At 27.0% G+C, this 14677-nt stretch overlaps 1 protein-coding gene and 1 long non-coding RNA gene across 3 annotated transcripts; one reads left to right on the top strand and one right to left on the bottom strand.

The window, feature by feature from the left end:
- The first annotated feature begins 1425 nt into the window (after window positions 1–1425).
- Window positions 1426–4341, top strand: LOC105208981 (xenotropic and polytropic retrovirus receptor 1). Of its 2 annotated transcripts, XM_011179104.3 has the most exons (9): window positions 1426–1553; window positions 1631–1716; window positions 1804–2226; window positions 2282–2543; window positions 2629–2996; window positions 3059–3401; window positions 3565–3731; window positions 3795–3928; window positions 3983–4341. In XM_011179104.3, exons 2-9 carry the CDS (start codon window positions 1648–1650, stop codon window positions 4200–4202), a joined length of 1986 nt encoding a protein of 661 aa, XP_011177406.1. In that variant the 5' UTR covers window positions 1426–1553; window positions 1631–1647; the 3' UTR covers window positions 4203–4341. The 2 variants fall into 2 exon arrangements, with proteins under 2 accessions (XP_011177406.1, XP_011177404.1); XM_011179102.3 differs by having other exon boundaries at window positions 1426–1716.
- Window positions 4342–4574: 233 nt separating this feature from the next.
- LOC128922342 (uncharacterized) lies at window positions 4575–6459 on the bottom strand. The gene is made up of 3 exons (XR_008471584.1): window positions 6402–6459; window positions 6145–6325; window positions 4575–4846 (listed from the first exon to the last, which is right to left on the bottom strand). It is a non-coding gene; the product is annotated as an uncharacterized LOC128922342 (long non-coding RNA).
- Window positions 6460–14677: the final 8218 nt, after the last annotated feature.

A 14677-nucleotide genomic window follows, 5' to 3' on the forward strand; every position in this document is an offset into this window, starting at 1 on the left:
ATTTGAAAATAATTAAAAATTTCGATTTTCGCCGGTGACTAAAAATAGCAGTGCTTACCCGTTTTAATTTGAAATTTTAAAAATTGGTTTTTAAAAATTGTATCACTTTGATTTCAATAAAAGCTAAGGAAAAGTTCGACAGCACTTCTTTAAAGTTTACAACTTTGGACCTCGTCGTTGATGAAATCCCATGGATCACTATATACACTAGTTTTTAAATAAGAAGGAAGCAAGACCATTTAATAACCGTCCTAAAGGATTCTAATTTTTTCTTAGTCAAAGTTCGATTAAAAAGCTCTTTCTAACACTAGTGTTCATTAAGAACAACAAGCAACATTAGAGAATTTAAATTATGTCCTTTCTTCCCTGAAATACGGTTTAAATATTCTTAGAATATATATAAAGGCTTTTGCTGTTAGTAAGGATCTCTTGATTCAAAGTCTGACTGACACTCTCCTATTTATTACAGAACCACAAGAACCTGGTTTTATAGAACCACTAAAAACATATTCCAAATCATTTTGGGCAACTCTGTCGAGGTTATAGTTCTTCTGTGGATAAAAATTCAGATCTGTTCTTATAAGGCATATTTTGTATTAAAAATGTTAGAGATTCCCCATAAGACCACGACTACAGTAGTTGTAACTCGCAAAGAATAGTATTTATATTAGGTCTCAGAGAAGATTTTTCTCAAGATATTTGGACGAATTCCGAACAAAAGGGTTCAGATGATATTGAAGGCAATTTATATATAATTATTAATTTTTGAGATTGTAGTACTTGTGTACCTGAGCAAATTATAGCGCTTATGTCATAAAAATTTCTGAATGAATTTAATTTAATTATTAAAAATGTAGGGTATTAAAACCGACATAATCGCCGCCAAAGTCAAGCGACGCAAAGCACGTGCTTATAAAATTTCGTTTACACACCGGCACAGTGTGTTGAAAGACTAATTGATATGCCTAAAACAGGTATGATTGCATTTAAATGCATGACTAATTGACTTCAATAAAATTACATATTCAAATGGCACGTGCCGTGTATACTTATATGTACAAAAATACAAACAGAAAATATTGAAATTATTTCAACTTTGGAACAGCAAGTGGGTGTGCAGTAGTCGGCAACTTTTGGTGAGGGACAAATTTTGGCAATTTTAAATTCAAGTCCAATATATACACGAGTATATATGCAAACAAACGGGTGAAGGTTCTCCAAACAACAGTAGGCAATTTAAAACATAAAAAAACATATTTTTTACAAAAAAAAAAAAAATCACGCATGCAGGAAATATTAATACTTTTTTTATTACCAACACTGTATGAATTTTCTTTTTTTAATTAATCAAAATAAATATTTGACATACCAACCAAGGAAAACAACAAACACACAAAATAATAATAAAAAATAGATAAAGAAAATACATAAACAGTTAAAAGTCAATAAAAAGCAAAAAAAAATATTATTAAAATGCGAAACATAACGGTTGTGTTTATTTCAAATACTAAACTAGTTTGAGTCCAAGTTTGGCATTCGCTTGTAGCGCACCGGTCAGTAATAGAAATAACAAAATATAATATTTATAAGCAAATCAAATGCAAGCATTTTTTCATATAACGGTATCCAGAACGAAACGGACACTAAATGAAATTTCAACAAAATCTACAATCGCATCTAACACCCGAATGGCGAACACAATACATCGATTATGTCGTAAGTCTTGAAATTAACTGAAAAGAACCTACAAAACCCAGCGCCTCTCACACATTTCGAAACTTCCTTTACCCTTCCAATATGCAGTTCCTGAAGCAAATGATACTCGATGCGGTTGAGAATGCGCCACCGGTCAACAGCGCCGAGTTAACGGCTTATTACACGCAGTTTCAACAAAAATTCCATGAAGTTTGCGATAAAGAATTGGAGAAAATCAATTTGTTCTACGAAGCCAAATTGGCGGAGATCAATCATAAGTACACACTGCTGAGAGATGAAATGAAGTTGGCGCAAGAGATGGCCGATACAGAGCTGATGGCGCGTCCTTCGATACGCATTAAGAACAATCAATATCGACATACGATCGACATGACGCGAATATTGACGCGACATGCGACGCATGATTTCAAGGCGGCTTTTAGTGAGCTCTACTTGAACGCCATACTCTTGCGCAACTATCAGATTTTGAATTATACCGGTTTTCGTAAGATACTCAAGAAGTATGATAAGGTAAGGACCGCAAAATATAAAATTAAATACATTTTTCTAAAATCCTTACTTTTAGCGCATTAGTGGCAGAGCCGGTCATCACTACTTCACAACCAAAGTGGACAAAACGTCATTTCATACCAATCATCAAACTAAAGTGCTTTTGAAAAAAATCGAGGATATAATGACATATAATCTGGAGCATGGTGATCGACACAAAGCTATGGAACGGCTGCGTGTACCGCCACTCGCTGATAAATCGCATCCATGGACCTCGTTTCGCACGGGTTTCTCGCTGGGTGCACTTATTATACTCGGTATCATGGTCGTTTTATCGTGTGAGTATTGGCAAACAGAGTGCGCGTTCTCGCAATGCTTTCCTTATTTTAACATTCCATTATCTTTCTTAATTTGTCCTTGCAGTCACCATGAAAGTCATCGACGTGGATGTGGTAACGTGTGTGCTACTTTTTCGTGGTCCTTTTACCATGATTTTATTTTTGGGATTGCTCAGTTTGAATTTCTATATCTGGCGCTATGTGGGCATCAATCATGTGTTGATATTTGAGTTGAATCCTCGTAACTTTTTGGCCGCTGTACAAATTCTTGAGATCGCCGTTGTATTCGGTTGCATATTATCACTGCTGACACTCGCTTTCCTACATTCCCAATACCTTGGCATGCCACCATATGTCTTTCCGTTGGCCATGCCTATAATAATGGCAGTCTTCCTCGTCAATCCCATACGCATATTTCATTATCAGTCACGCATGTGGTTGCTGCGCTATTTGGTGAGTGGTTTAACACATAATTTTATTTCGATTCTGATTTCCCACTTTTTTATTTCTCTAAGGGTCGCATTGCTTGTGCACCGTTCTTCAAAGTCGTCTTCGTGGACTTCTGGTTGGCCGATCAGTTCAATTCACTTGTGGCACTCTTCGTTGATTATAGCCACATTATATGCTACTACACGACACCGTTCGATTGGTATCACGCTAAAGAGCCGACTACTTGTGCCATAAATCAACGCTATACGACCTTGATACGCATATTACCGGCGTGGTTTCGTTTTGCTCAATGTCTAAGACGCTATCATGATGATCCTCAAAGTGCTAAGAAGCATCTTGTTAATGCCGGCAAATATTCAACTAGTTTCTTTGTAGTGTTTTTCGATTTCATGGCAAGACACTATGAAGGTAAGTGCGGAAATTTGATTCTTAAAGAATTGTGGAAGATATATGAGCGTTCAAATGAGTTAGAAGAATAGCAAAGAGATAATGAGTAATGAGAAACACATATATAATTAAAGGCTGAATGTTTGATGTACTAAACCTTCATTAATAATTTTTTCTCTGAAAGCTTCTTACGACAGCCGACTGGAGAATCCATTTATCTGGTTCTGGATATTGGCTGCCATCGTTTCTTCAACTTATGGTTTAGCGTGGGACTTTCTAAGAGATTGGGGGATCTTCAGTGCGGATTGTGGGGAAAATAAATATCTGCGAGCGCACATTCTCTACAGACCGGTAAGTATTTAGCAGAAAAATCAGCCTCGAACCTTTAACATTTCCTAATATCTAACCTTACAGAGTTTCTACTATTGTTTAATCGTCGAAAATCTTTTGCTGCGCTATCTGTGGGCCTATGTATTTGTGCTGAACGAAGCAGGTGTTGTCAGTCAAAGAATTATGGCGCCTATAGCGGATATTTTGGAAGCAATACGGTATGTGGAGAAAATTACATTCAATCCTACTACTTAAGACTATTTTCCTCGTAGTCGCTTCCTGTGGAATTTCATTCGTTTAGAGAATGAGCATCTGAACAATTGTGGCAGATTTCGTGCGGTCCGTGATATCTCAATTACTGTTATTGAACAGCCCTATCGTGCATCTATCACTACTATTAATGAACCACCTGTTAAACCTACACGAAGTTGGAAAAATCGTGCTAAACTGAAAATTCAAAGTGATTCTAAAAAGGTTGCCAATGTTGTATAGTATTGAAAATCATAGTTTTAAGATTTTTTTCTCATTTGATTGTAAATATGTTTTAATGAGTAAGCATAAAAAGTCATGATTGCTAAAAATAAATTGTATAATCTTTTTTGAACTTGTTCTTAAATAGTTTAATAAGGCAATCAATGTTTTTGTAAAGAAATTGTAATATTTTAAAATTAAAAATATATTTAAAGCAAATACATATGTATGTATGTATATGCTTTTAAATAGAGTTCATAAAAGAATAAACCACCTGAAAGTGTTTTAATTTTTTAATGTGATATTATAATTATTTTACAGAAATGGTAAAATTAGTTTCAATATCAAAATTTAAATTTAAATAATAAAAAATAGAAAAGCACTTACCCCTTATGACTTTTTATAACCAGTTGACTGTTGCATAATGTTCCATTTTCTTAAGAAATGTCTATCAAAATTACGATAAAATGTTTTCGGATTATAAAACCAGCAAAGGTCTGTTTTTGCACTCACTTGACACGATAAACCGTTTACGAACACATTTAATACCGACAACGAATACACGATTTTAATTAAAACATAAAAAATATTTACTTTGTACAACCGATCGCGACGCGAATTTAAGCTACTCGTTTAAAACACACACGCAACCGCCGTATTAAACTCTGAAAATAAATATAATATATATATATAATATATATATAATATATAAATATAAAAATAAAATATATAAAGAAAGAAAACATTAAATATATATAAATTATATGAAATATAAAATATTTTTACTTTACTAACAAAAAAATTTAACAGTTTCAAAGGTTACAAAAAACTGATGAAAACAGTTTTAAAAGCAATGTGATGAACAGTTTGCGATTCACTGTGGCAAGTCATGCTAAAAACGAACCCAATAGCTATGACAAGAACCAATACCTTAACGAAACATCCTTGGTTACAAACCCCTAAGATAATTTGAACTTTGAACTACTCTTCTCTCCAGAGAAACGAGCAACGCGCGCATAACTAGCAGATAGTTTTCTCTCTTCTCTCCTTATTTCTACAATCAATTCCAATGGAACCTCTTCCAACTATTTAGTTACCATTTTGCTAGTGATATGTACATATTGAACATTCAAACCTATTTCTTTTGAATATACACTAATCAAAACATAATTGAACACTTTATTCTTTAACTAATCCATATTCACAAAAATATATGCTTATTAATTCACTTCAAGCACTTCACTTCTATTACTTCACGGACATTGCACGACTTACTCTAATTTCACAAGCGAACACAGCAACTTCCGAACTAATACTGAGCAACTAGCAAGAGTGTGAACTCGCTATTGGCAAATTTTAACAGCAATGTTAAGCTCGTGCGGAACTTCCGAGCGGATGTTAATGTTATTTTACAGTTTCCGTTAAACATAAAGCTCTTACCATTAACATAATTTTACTAGTAACAGTGATTATATGAGCTTTTAAGCAAATATACAAAATGCACAATTCAAAACCTAAAACTCAAAATTAAGAATTAATTATTAAATATTAAATTAAGTTAAATTACACTTAAGATTACATTATTTACTCTTAATTCACTCTTATTAATACCATAATATAAGGATTTGAGCTTTTACCAACTATTCGCTCACAAAAAGAGTGACCGAAGAGAATCAAGCAACTTACACACAACTAACAAAGCCACACGCTCTTCGTTACACATATCTATATTCCACTTACTTCCAATCAATTTACATATGTACGAACGAATAGCGGGCATTTTGTTTGCAGCAGCTAAGCAAGGGAATATTATTTTCTTTAAATATACACTAAAACACAATTAAACACTTCGGTTTGGAGACTAATACATATTTAAAGTTATTTTCATTATTAATATTAAATTATTTCTCTTTAAAAAAATATTTGTTAATTTGAACTGAGCACAATAAGAACTTATACTCACTTGACAACCGCGCACAACAACTTCCGAACTTCTACTGAGAAACTAGTACTGAACCAGCGAGTTATGTAGAAATGTTAGAGAGGTGCGGAACTTCCGCAATTTTACATCATCCGCAGGAACATAAAGCTTTCACTTGTTACCATGCGTCAAAGTTCTTGAGCAAGTTTCCACTCGCGAAAAACTGCCAATAAAGAAACGAAACTTGAATTAAGTAAAGAAAATTACCACACTTCTTTTATCTAACCACATACACTTACCATCCTGAGTTTAATAACTTGGCTGCAAAACTTTCCATTCGTAATAAAGAATATATCTAAATTTGTTTGCAAATAAAATAAAATTTTGTAATAATAATAAATGTATGCCTTAAAATCACAATCATAAAAGAAAAAGTATAAAAACAAAGAGAATTGAAAGGATAATAAAGAAATACTGACGAATAAAGTTTTGAAGGCACTGTTTGCGAATCACTTCAACATGGCACCCTAAACAGAAACCTACTAGCTGTGACAAAAACCAACAACTAATAAATAATTTCTCACCAATGCGCATTGGTCAACCACCTGTACTTAAGCTTTTAACTAAAGATAAATGAGCAACGCGCGCATAACTAGTATACAGTTTTCACTCTTCTCTCCATATTCCAACTAGTAATTCCAATGGAAGATCTTCCAACTATTTAGCGGCCATTTTGTGACCGTGGAATACACCATTTTGATAGGGATACATATTGAACAAGCAAAACTAATTCCTATGTATGTACAAACACTCAATACTAAACACAACTGAACACTTTCAATCTTCAACTAACACATATTCACAACAAAAGCTGACTTTTAATTGTTTACTATTTCAATTCAAACAATTTATTTCTAATATTTTACGGACACTGCACGACTTACTCTAATTTCACAATCGCACACAGCAACTTCCGAACTAATACTGAGCAACTAGTAAGAGTGTGAACTCGCTTTTGGCAAATTTTAACAGCAATGTTAAGCTCGTGCGGAACTTCCGAGCGGATGTTAACTTTATTATACAGTTTCCGATAAAATACATTATAAAGCTCATACTGTTTACAGAAATGTTAATAACAGTGAATTTTAAGTAACTTCCCTACAAATCATTTCAAGCAACTCTTTATGTTATATATAGAGAATTAATTAAAAATTAAGATAGAAATTAAAATTAAAATTACAATTAAAAAAAAATTAAAATATAAAAATTAAAAAGTAAAAATTAAAAGGTAAAAATTAACAATGAACAATTAATTTTTTTTTTATTAAAAATTAACAATTAAAAATTAAAAGTTTACAATTAACAATTACAAATTACAAATTACAAATTACAAATTACAAATTACAAATTACAAATTACAAATTACAAATTACAAATTACAAATTACAAATTACAAATTACAAATTACAAATTACAAATTACAAATTACAAATTACAAATTACAAATTACAAATTACAAATTACAAATTACAAATTACAAATTACAAATTACAAATTACAAATTACAAATTACAAATTACAAATTACAAATAAAAAATTAAAAAGTAAAAATTAAAATTAAAATTTAAAAATTAAAAATTAAAAATTAAATATTAAAATTTAAAATGTATAAATTAAAATGTAAAAATTAAAAAATAAAAATTAACAATTTAAAATTAAAAAAAAAAATATTAAAAATTAACAATTAAAAATTAAAAATTTAAAATTAACAATTAAAATTTTACAATTAACAATTACAAATTACAAATTAAAAATTAAAACTTAAATATCAAAAACTAAAAATTAACAATTAAAAATTAAAAAAAAAAAAATAAATTAAAAATTAAAATTTTTAAAAATATAAAAATTAAAAATCAAAATTTAAAATTAAAATGTAAAAATTAAAAATTAAAAAAAAATATTAAAAATTAACAATTAAAATTTAAAATTAAAGTTTAACAATTAAAAATTAAAAATTAAAATTCTAAATTCTAAATTCTAAATTCTAAATTCTAAATTCTAAATTCTAAATTCTAAATTCTAAATTCAAAATTCTAAATTCTAAATTCTAAATTCTAAATTCTAAATTCTAAATTCTAAATTCTAAATTCTAAATTCTAAATTCTAATTCTAAATTCAAAATCCAAATAAAAAAAAAACTAAAAATTAAATTATATTAAAATAAGTGGTGTATAATACTTACTTCTATTAAAAATTAAAAATGTAAAATTAACGATTTAAAATATAAATTAAAAACCTAAATTCTAAATTCAATTTAAAAAAAAATTTAAAATTCTAAATTCTAAACTCAAATAAAAAAATTAAAAAATAAATTATTTATTATGTTCTACTTAAAGCTTAAATGTTTTGTTTTTTTAATTCACACACCTGCGCTACTCCACAAATATGTCCGTAGTCCACTTTATGAATTGGATTTTATTATTTTCTTTAGATCTGTTAACAAAATATCATCAGAACAGAAGAGAAAACATTCGCGTATATATGTACATATAACTCTCTTTTGCTTTCAATTGTAAATATCCATAGCGTAAACTGAAACAAAAAAGTATTATTATTAGGCATAATAAGTTTAATTCATATGTAATAACAAACAGTCATATGTTAAATATTGAATGAACTACCTTCAAACATAATGAAATATAACATACATACGGTTTTTGCTCATTTGATCTCTGCTCATAAAATGAGCACCAAAGAATTATGAACCTTTAACAGCTTTTACTCTTAATAATAACATAATATAAGGATTTGAGCTTTTACCAACTATTCTCTCACAAAAAATGCGACCGAAGAGAATCAAGTAACTTGCACACAACTAACAAAGTCACACGCTCTTCGTTACACATATCTACATTCCAACTACTTCCAATGGATATATATACGAACGAATAACGGCCATTTTGATTGCAGCAGCTAAGCAAGGGAATATTATTTCGTTTCAATAGACACTTACAGCCAATTAAACACTTCAATTGGGAAGCTAATACATATTAAATGTTACTTTCATTATGGATATTAAATTATTTCAGTTTAAATAAATATTTGTTAATTTGAACCGAGCACAATAAGAACTTATGCTCACTTCACAACCGCACACAGCAACTTCCGAATTTATACTGAGGAACTAGCAAATTTTGAATCAGCGAGTTATGTAGAAATGCTAGACAGTTGCGGAACTTCCGCAATTTTATATCATCCACTGGAACTACAAGCTTTTACTCGTTTCCATGTGTCAAAGTTCCTGAACAAGTGTCCTCTCGCGCAAAAGCTGCCAATAAAGAAACGAGATTTTAATTAAGTAAAGAAAATTACCACACTACTTTTATCTTATACACTTTCCACCCTGAGTTTATTAACTTAGCTACAAAACTAATAAATCGTAATCAAGTATATTTGTAACTTTTTTTGTAAATAGCAAATGACCAATATTTCTTAGTAATATTTTAAGAAATATATTCTCAGGAATCAAAACCTCTACCTCATAAAGGAAAAGTGAAAATATACTCAAGTAAGATAGCGTGAACAGTAGATATGAAAACAAAGAGCAGTTTGAAATGCTAATTAAAACCCACCGACGAAAAAAGTTTTGAAGGCACTGTTTACAAATCATTTCAACTTGGCACCCAAAACAGAAACCTGCTAGCTGTGACAAAATCCAACAACTAATAAATAATTTCTCACCAAAGCATCCTCAGTTGGCCAACCACCTGATGTATTTGAGCTTTTAACTAAAGATAAATGAGTAACGCGCGCATAACTAGTCCACAGTTTTCTCTTTTCTCTCCATATTCCAACTAGTAATTATAATGGAAGATCTTCCAACTATTTAGCGGCCATTTTGTGACCGTGGAATACACCATTTTGATTGGGATACATATTGAACAAGCAAAACTAATTCCTATGTACAAACACTCAATACTGAACACAATTGAACACTTTCATTCTTCAACTAACACATATTCACAACAAAAGCTGACTTTTAATTGTTTACTATTTCAATTCAAACAATTTATTTCTAATATTTTACGGACACTGCACGACTTACTCTAATTTCACAACCGCACACAGCAACTTCCGAACTAATACTGAGCAACTAGTAAGAGTGTGAACTCGCTATTGGCAAATTTCAACAGCAATGTTAAGCTCGTGCGGAACTTCCGAGCGGATGTTAACTTTATTATACAGTTTCCGATAAAATACATTATAAAGCTCATACTGTTTACAGAAATGTTAATAACAGTGAATATTAAGAAAGTTCTCTACAAATCATTTCAAGCAACTGTTTATGTTATACATAGTTAATTAAAAATTAAAACTAAAATTAAAATTAAAATTAAAATTAAAATTAAAATTAAAATTAAAACTAAAATTAAAATTAAAATTAAAATTAAAATTAAAATTAAAACTAAAATTAAAATTAAAATTAAAATTAAAATTAAAATTAAAATTAAAATTAAAATTAAAATTAAAATTAAAATTAAAATTAAAATTAAAATTAAAATTAAAATTAAAATTAAAATTAAAATTAAAATTAAAATTAAAATTAAAATTAAAATTAAAATTAAAATTAAAATTAAAATTAAAATTAAAATTAAAATTAAAATTAAAATTAAAATTAAAATTAAAATTAAAATTAAAATTAAAATTAAAATTAAAATTAAAATTAAAATTAAAATTAAAATTAAAATTAAAATTAAAATTAAAATTAAAATTAAAATTAAAATTAAAATTAAAATTAAAATTAAAATTAAAATTAAAATTAAAATTAAAATTAAAATTAAAGTTAAAATTAAATTTGTTTGCAGCAGCTAAGTCAATTTGACAATTTGAGGAGTCACACGATGTAAGTTTTGTTTAATTTTTAATTTTAATTTTTAATTTTTAATTTTTAATTTTAATTTTTACTTTTTAATTTTTAATTTGTAATTTTTAATTGTTAATTTTTAATAAAAAAAATTTAATTGTTAATTGTTAATTTTTACCTTTTAATTTTTACTTTTTACTTTTTAATTTTCTTATTTTAATTTTTTTTTAATTTTAATTTTAATTTTAATTTTAAATTAATTCTCTATATATAACATAAACAGTTGCTTGAAATGATTTGTAGAGAACTTTCTTAATATTCACTGTTATTAACATTTCTGTAAACAGTATGAGCTTTATAATGTATTTTATAGGAAACTGTATAATAAAGTTAACATCCGCTCGGAAGTTCCGCACGAGCTTAACATTGCTGTTGAAATTTGCCAATAGCGAGTTCACACTCTTACTAGTTGCTCAGTATTAGTTCGGAAGTTGCTGTGTGCGGTTGTGAAATTAGAGTAAGTCATGCAGTGTCCATAAAATATTAGAAATAAATTGTTTGAATTGAAATAGTAAACAATTAAAAGTCAGCTTTTGTTGTGAATATGTGTTAGTTGAAGAATGAAAGTGTTCAATTGTGTTCAGTATTGAGTGTTTGTACATAGGAATTAGTTTTGCTTGTTCAATATGTATCCCAATCAAAATGGTGTATTCCACGGTCACAAAATGGCCGCTAAATAGTTGGAGGATCTTCCATTATAATTACTAGTTGGAATATGGAGAGAAAAGAGAAAACTGTGGACTAGTTATGCGCGCGTTACTCATTTATCTTTAGTTAAAAGCTCAAATACATCAGGTGGTTGGCCAACTGAGGATGCTTTGGTGAGAAATTATTTATTAGTTGTTGGATTTTGTCACAGCAGGTTTCTGTTTTGGGTGCCAAGTTGAAATGATTTGTAAACAGTGCCTTCAAAACTTTTTTCGTCGGTGGGTTTTAATTAGCATTTCAAACTGCTCTTTGTTTTCATATCTACTGTTCACGCTATCTTACTTGAGTATATTTTCACTTTTCCTTTATGAGGTAGAGGTTTTGATTCCTGAGAATATATTTCTTAAAATATTACTAAGAAATAGTGGTCATTTGCTATTTACAAAAAAAGTTACAAATATACTTGATTACGATTTATTAGTTTTGTAGCTAAGTTAATAAACTCAGGGTGGTAAGTGTATAAGATAAAAGTAGTGTGGTAATTTCCTTTACTTAATTCAAATCTCGTTTCTTTATTGCAGCTTTTGCGCGAGAGGACACTTGTTCAGGAACTTTGACACATGGAAACGAGTAAAAGCTTTTAGTTCCAGTGGATGATATAAAATTACGGAAGTTCCGCACGTCTAGCATTTCTACATAACTCGCTGATTCAAAATTTGCTAGTTCCTCAATATAAATTCGGAAGTTGCTGTGTGCGGTTGTAAAGTGAGCATAAGTTCTTATTGTGCTCGGTTCAAATCAACAAATATTAATTTAAAGTGAAATAATGTAATATTAAAAATGAAAATAACTTTCTTAACTTAATATGTATTAGCTTCCCAATTGAAGTGTTTAATTGGCTGTAAGTGTCTATTGAAACGAAATAATATTCCCTTAGCTTAGCTGCTGCAATTAAAATGGCCGTTATTCGTTCGTACATATGTCCATTGGAAGTAGTTGGAATGTAGATATGTGTAACGAAGAGCGTGAGGCTTTGTTAGTTGTGTGCAAGTTGCTTGATTCTCTTCGGTCGCTCTTTTTGTGAGAGAATAGTTGGTAAAAGCTCAAATCCTTATATTATGTTATTATTAAGAGTAAAAGCTGTTAAAAGTTCATAATTCTTTGGTGCTCATTTTATGAGCAGAGATTAAATGAGCAAAAACCGTATGTTTGTTATATTTTATTATGTTTAAAGGTTGAATGAACTACATATTTAACATATGACTGTTTGTTATTACATATGAATTAAACTTATTGTGCCTAATAATAATACTTTTTTGTTTCAGTTTACGCTATGGATATTTACAATTGAAAGCAAAAGAGAGTTGATATATGTACATATATACGCGAATGTTTTCTCTTCTGTTCTGATGATATTTTGTTAAAAAAACTTAAGGAAAATAATTAAATCCAATTCATAAAGTGGACTACGGACATATTTGTAGAGTAGCGCAGGTGAGTGAATTAAAAAAAAGTTTAAGCTTTAAGTAGAGCATACACAATTTATTTTAAAATAATATCATTTTTAATTTTAAATTTTTTTTATTTAGAGTGTAGAATTTAGAATTTTTAATTTTTTTTTAATTTGAAGTTAGAATTTAGATTTTAAATTTTTAATTTTTAATAGAAGTAAGTAGACAATTTATTTCAATATAATTTAATTTTTTAATTTTTTTTTATTTGAATTTAGAATTTAGGATGCAGAATTTAGAATTTTTATTTTTTGAATTAAGAATTTAGATTTTTAATTTATATTTTAAATTTTAAATTTTAAATTTTTAATAGAAGTAAGTATAATAGAATACACCACTTATTTTAATATAATTTAATTTTTAGTTTTTTTATTTGGATTTTGAATTTAGAATTTAGAATTTAGAATTTAGAATTTAGAATTTAGTATTTAGAATTTAGAATTTAGAATTTTGAATTTACAATTTAGAATTTCGAATTTAGAATTTAGAATTTAGAATGTATAATTTAGAATTTAGTATTTAGAATTTAGAATCTAGAATTTAGAATTTTATTATTTTTTTTTTTAATTTTTAATTTTTTAATTTTTTATTTTATATTTTAATTTTTAATTGTTAATTTTTAATTTTAAATTTTATAATTTAAAAAAATTTGTAAAAATTTGAAATTTTAATTTTTGATTGTTAATTTTTAATTTTTATATTTAAAAAAAAAAAATTAATTTTTATGTTTTAATTGTTAATTTTTAATTAAAAAAAATTGTTTTTTTTATTGTTAATTTTTACTTTTTAATTTTTAATGTTTAATTACTAAGTTTTAATTTTAAATTTTATAAATTACTTTTAAATTTTTTATTTTTAATTGTTAATTTTTAATAATTTTTTTTTAACTTTAAATTAATAATTTTTAATTTTTAATTGTTAATTTTAAATTCTAATTGTTAATTTTAATTGTTAATTTTATATATAAAAAAATTTAAATTTTATATTTTAAAAATTTTTTAAAAATTTTTTTAAAAATTTTAAATTTTTAATTTTAATAATATTTAAAAACAATTAAATTTTATTAATTTTTTTTTAACTTTTATTTGTTAATTTTTAATTTTTTATTTTTAATTTTAAATTTTATATTAAAATATATTTTTTTTAATTTGATATTTAAATTTTTTTTTTAATATTAAGATTAAAATTAACAATTAAAAAAAAAATAAAAATAAAAAATTTAAAATTAAATTTAAAATTAAAAATTAAAAATTAAAAGTTAGCAATTAAAAATTAACAAATACAAATAAAAAAAAATTTTAAAAATTAACAATTAAAAATTGAAATTTAAATTTTTTCAAATCTTTTAAAATATAAAATTTACAATAAAAAATTATTTTTTTATTTTTATTAAAAGTTAAAAAAAAATTTATTAAAAATTAACAATGAAAAATTTTTGCAAATTTTTGAAAATATAAATTTTTTAAACATTTTTTTATATATAATATTTAAT

This window comes from Zeugodacus cucurbitae, chromosome 5 (assembly GCF_028554725.1).
Source record: "Zeugodacus cucurbitae isolate PBARC_wt_2022May chromosome 5, idZeuCucr1.2, whole genome shotgun sequence".
NCBI classification, from domain to species: Eukaryota; Metazoa; Arthropoda; class Insecta; order Diptera; family Tephritidae; genus Zeugodacus; species Zeugodacus cucurbitae.